The sequence below is a fragment of the Micropterus dolomieu genome, unplaced genomic scaffold, assembly GCF_021292245.1.
Source record: "Micropterus dolomieu isolate WLL.071019.BEF.003 ecotype Adirondacks unplaced genomic scaffold, ASM2129224v1 contig_14825, whole genome shotgun sequence".
In the NCBI taxonomy this organism is placed as follows: Eukaryota; Metazoa; Chordata; class Actinopteri; order Centrarchiformes; family Centrarchidae; genus Micropterus; species Micropterus dolomieu.
The window spans coordinates 3,150-6,672 of record NW_025743811.1 but is presented as its reverse complement, the minus strand read 5'-3'; the positions used below and the strand labels follow the sequence as shown (position 1 = coordinate 6,672).

At 42.1% G+C, this 3,523-nt stretch overlaps 1 protein-coding gene across 1 annotated transcript in view; it reads right to left on the bottom strand.

The window, feature by feature from the left end:
* Positions 1-2,283: 2,283 nt before the first annotated feature.
* The window catches only part of LOC123967025, a gene marked incomplete at its 5' end in the record, with an annotated part of 3,953 nt that continues 2,713 nt past the window's right edge, over positions 2,284-3,523 (bottom strand). The window contains 2 exons of the mRNA XM_046043072.1: positions 2,284-2,640; positions 3,322-3,375. Of these exons, the coding sequence (XP_045899028.1) occupies positions 2,444-2,640; positions 3,322-3,375 (251 nt within the window). The remainder of the gene's footprint in view (positions 2,641-3,321; positions 3,376-3,523) is intronic.

The window sequence follows — 3,523 nt, the reverse complement described above, 5'->3', positions numbered from 1 at the left end:
TACTGTATCATACTGTAGATCTCCACATTTATTATAGTTACACCTCTGTTAATAAGCTACTGTATCATACTGTAGATCTCCACATTTATTATAGTTACTCCTCTGTTAATAAGCTACTGTATCATACTGTAGATCTCCACATTTATTATAGTTACACCTCTGTTAATAAGATTTGCCCTGAAAAACGTGGGAAAATTACTTACTTACTTAATTACTTAATTACTTTCACAGGTAACAAAAAACAGCATGTGAAAAGTAATTATATTTAATGAACAAGTTACTTTTCCTCCCTGAAACTGTGTGTTGTGGTGGGAATTGCGTGTTTAAATAAACAGCTCAGGCAAACACTTGTCTTTCCGTGAATTTTATTCAAGTCTTCTGCAGAAGGACTCACAGCAAAACACATACGCCGTGTACATGTATGCTCGAATGAGTGAGGAGAGCTGAGTGAACCTGTTATTTAACCAGCTTTAGGGTCAATCTTGTCGTCCCACAGAGACACATTGTCCCTGAAGTCTGGATACCACAGAGAACAGAGATATTTTGACTGTTACATTTACACAGATTCAGTGCCACATATCAGATGAATCACATGCAATATGTTTGGAATTCCCATTACATTACTCCCTTTTAGCATTTTATGCTAACCAAACATAAGAATACAAACATTCGATTGACCTTAGCAGTACTTGCAGAGTAGGTAATTAGGTAAGAATATAAGAAATAGACAATATAAGAATATAAGGGAGAATATAAGACACAATACAAACACTTATAATTATGCTAAATGTGGAATTTCATTATATTTGCAAAGACTAATGATTCAGAATATAGCTAAGACACTTAGAAATGATTCAGATTAAACTTCATTTTCATCCCCACTGAAAGGTGGGATCCAATCCATGGAATCGGTGGGTGCAGTATGTAATTGCATATACTGGGCCAAGACAGGGCACTTAAGTGGGGGTGTGTGGGGGTCCTCCCCCAGAAGATTTTGAGCATTAAACACTTAATTTCCTGCATTCTGGGGAAAATTTCTCCTCCAATTTATGGTGAAAATGTCTTATTATATAAAGGAAAACACAAAATTCAGGTTACAACTCTAAATATATAATTCTAATAGAATATAATGTAGTGAGGCTCTCAGGCATTCTTATTGCTTTGAAATATTTTTCTCCAGTAGATCAACTTCTTTAATATCATCCCTGCTGAGTCAACACACATGATTAAGTCTCACCTCCTCTTTTGTGGGGAAGTCACCTATTTAAATGTGTTTGTGGCCCCTTTTCATCTCAGTAATAAATGAATCCGTTTTAATTCAGTTATTGACTGGACTTTATTAGCTCATCTGTTAATAATATCATAACTCAGTGTCTCCCGCAGAATGACAGTGTAACTGTGGAGCTGTATTCTAACATTAACTCAGCTCTCCTTATTAGCTGGGCTCCTTACATGCTCGCTAATAACTTTTAATAGCTGGGTCTCCGACATCGACGGCGTTGTGTCGGACAGATTTGTGCAGCTGTGTTAACGAGGGAGAGAGAGCGAGGGACGGACGAGAGAGACGAGCGAGAGCTCGCTAGCTGCCTGCAGCTGAAATACGATTTTAAATAGGCCTTGTAAAAAAAATGGAAGATCAATGTGTGGCGGTCAGCGTTGATATTGTGGCAGGACGCCACAAATAAATGAACGTACGGGAAACACTGTAACTTATCTGCTCATGTTCAAACCTTTCTGCACATTCAGAATCTCTCCCACATATCTGAGTTCTCTGACATGTAAAGAAAAAGAGTCGCAATGGGAGACTGACGTCTTTAGCCTATTTAAAGAGAATTCAGGGTCCACGTCACTCGCTGGCGTCGCAGCCAAGTTTCTTTCAGGGTGAGTCCGACAGCAGAATATCCCTCTTAGAAATGTGGAACCACTGAGATAACGAGACGTTCACGGTGTGTTCCTCAGAGAAATAAACACTTTTCCACAAAGAAAGAGAGCGTCAATTTTCCAGAGTTTACACAGTAAACGCCACGTGGGTAAAATTTTAGAGACGATACTCCGACTTCCCGTGAAGGCAGCACGAAGCTGACGGAGAAAGAAATACACAGTCTCGTCCAGTCAGTGGACTAAACTGGCAGGTTTTAATGTTGCAGACTACAGTTTTTTGCAAGTAGTTTAAAGTTTAAACTCGTATTGTTGTGAATCTTAAGTGTAAACTCGCCTTAGAATTTCCAACCAACAAACGCCCCCCAAGAGCAGCTCAGCGCCCCCCCTTCCAAAATATTGCTTCCAGCGCCCCCCATCGTCCTCCAACGCCCCCTGGGGAGTCTGTACCGCCCCCGTTGAGAAACACTAGAAGACAAAGCTCTCCAGCAGCGTCTCCATAAGAGCAGATGGTAGAAACTCTCATGTCCACGTTAAAGACAGCTGCTGTCACTGTGTTCACAGCTCAGAAGGCGTGCTCAGCGGTGACATCAGCAGCGATGTCACCGCTTCCTCCGACCCGCCGGGTCATCTCCGTGGAGACGGCCGCTCGGTTTCCCGTCTTCCTGCCGCAGCAGATGGACAGCATCAGACCAGTAGAGACGCAGTACGGACAGAAGACCACTAGATGGCAGCAGAGTCTGAGCACAGACAGAGAGGAGGCTGACGGAGGAGAACAAGAATCACAGTCAGCTTTGTTGACAAGTAGGTTTGCAACATCCAAGGAATTAAAAACAAGGACTCTCATCAAGACTAGTTTTTACCCAGGGCTGGGTTTGGTTTAGAGTTTTACAATACCAGTAGCAAAACCAGTTAAAGTGCTACTGATACCAACAGAGTACTTCAGTGATACCTGCTGAAGCCATACAGCTGATTGGTATTATTATTTTTATTGTACTTATGGAGAAGCAAGCTGATCTATTTTCTTTTTACTGTCTGAAACAACTGTCTATAAAAATACTGGAAATCAGATGGCTCAGGCGCAGCATCATGAGAGGAAGGACGACAGGAGTTTCTGAATCATTTTGGTAACTTTGGACCAATAAATCTTAAAGAACTCTTTTTGTCCTGGCTGCTCCGCGACTGCTTCTTCCTTTAGTGGTGAGTCTCAGACTCCTCCAAACGACAGCAAGAGGCTGCTTAAAGGAGTCACTAAACTACACTACAGACTCTACAGAAGCAGAGGAAAAGAAAGCCTGCACATCCAGCCCATCACACCGACTGCATCTGATAGAAGCAGCAGGAGGCTCCGTGAGGAAAAGCAGCTTTAGATGAATATAACAGTGATCGATCTGAGACAAGTGATGTGAATTACAAATAAAAATTATTTTTAGAAATAATTACCTTCCATCAGCTCACCTGCAGAAACCATCAGTCCACACAGCAACACAGCTGCACCTGCAACAGGTGGACAGAGGTCAGTAAAGGTCAGAGGTCAACAGACAGACAGACTTCCATCAGCTCACCTGCAGCAGTCAGCACACCTGCAGCAGTCAGCACAGACAGACCTATTAAAGGAGAACAGGGTTTACTAAAGGAATGAAAA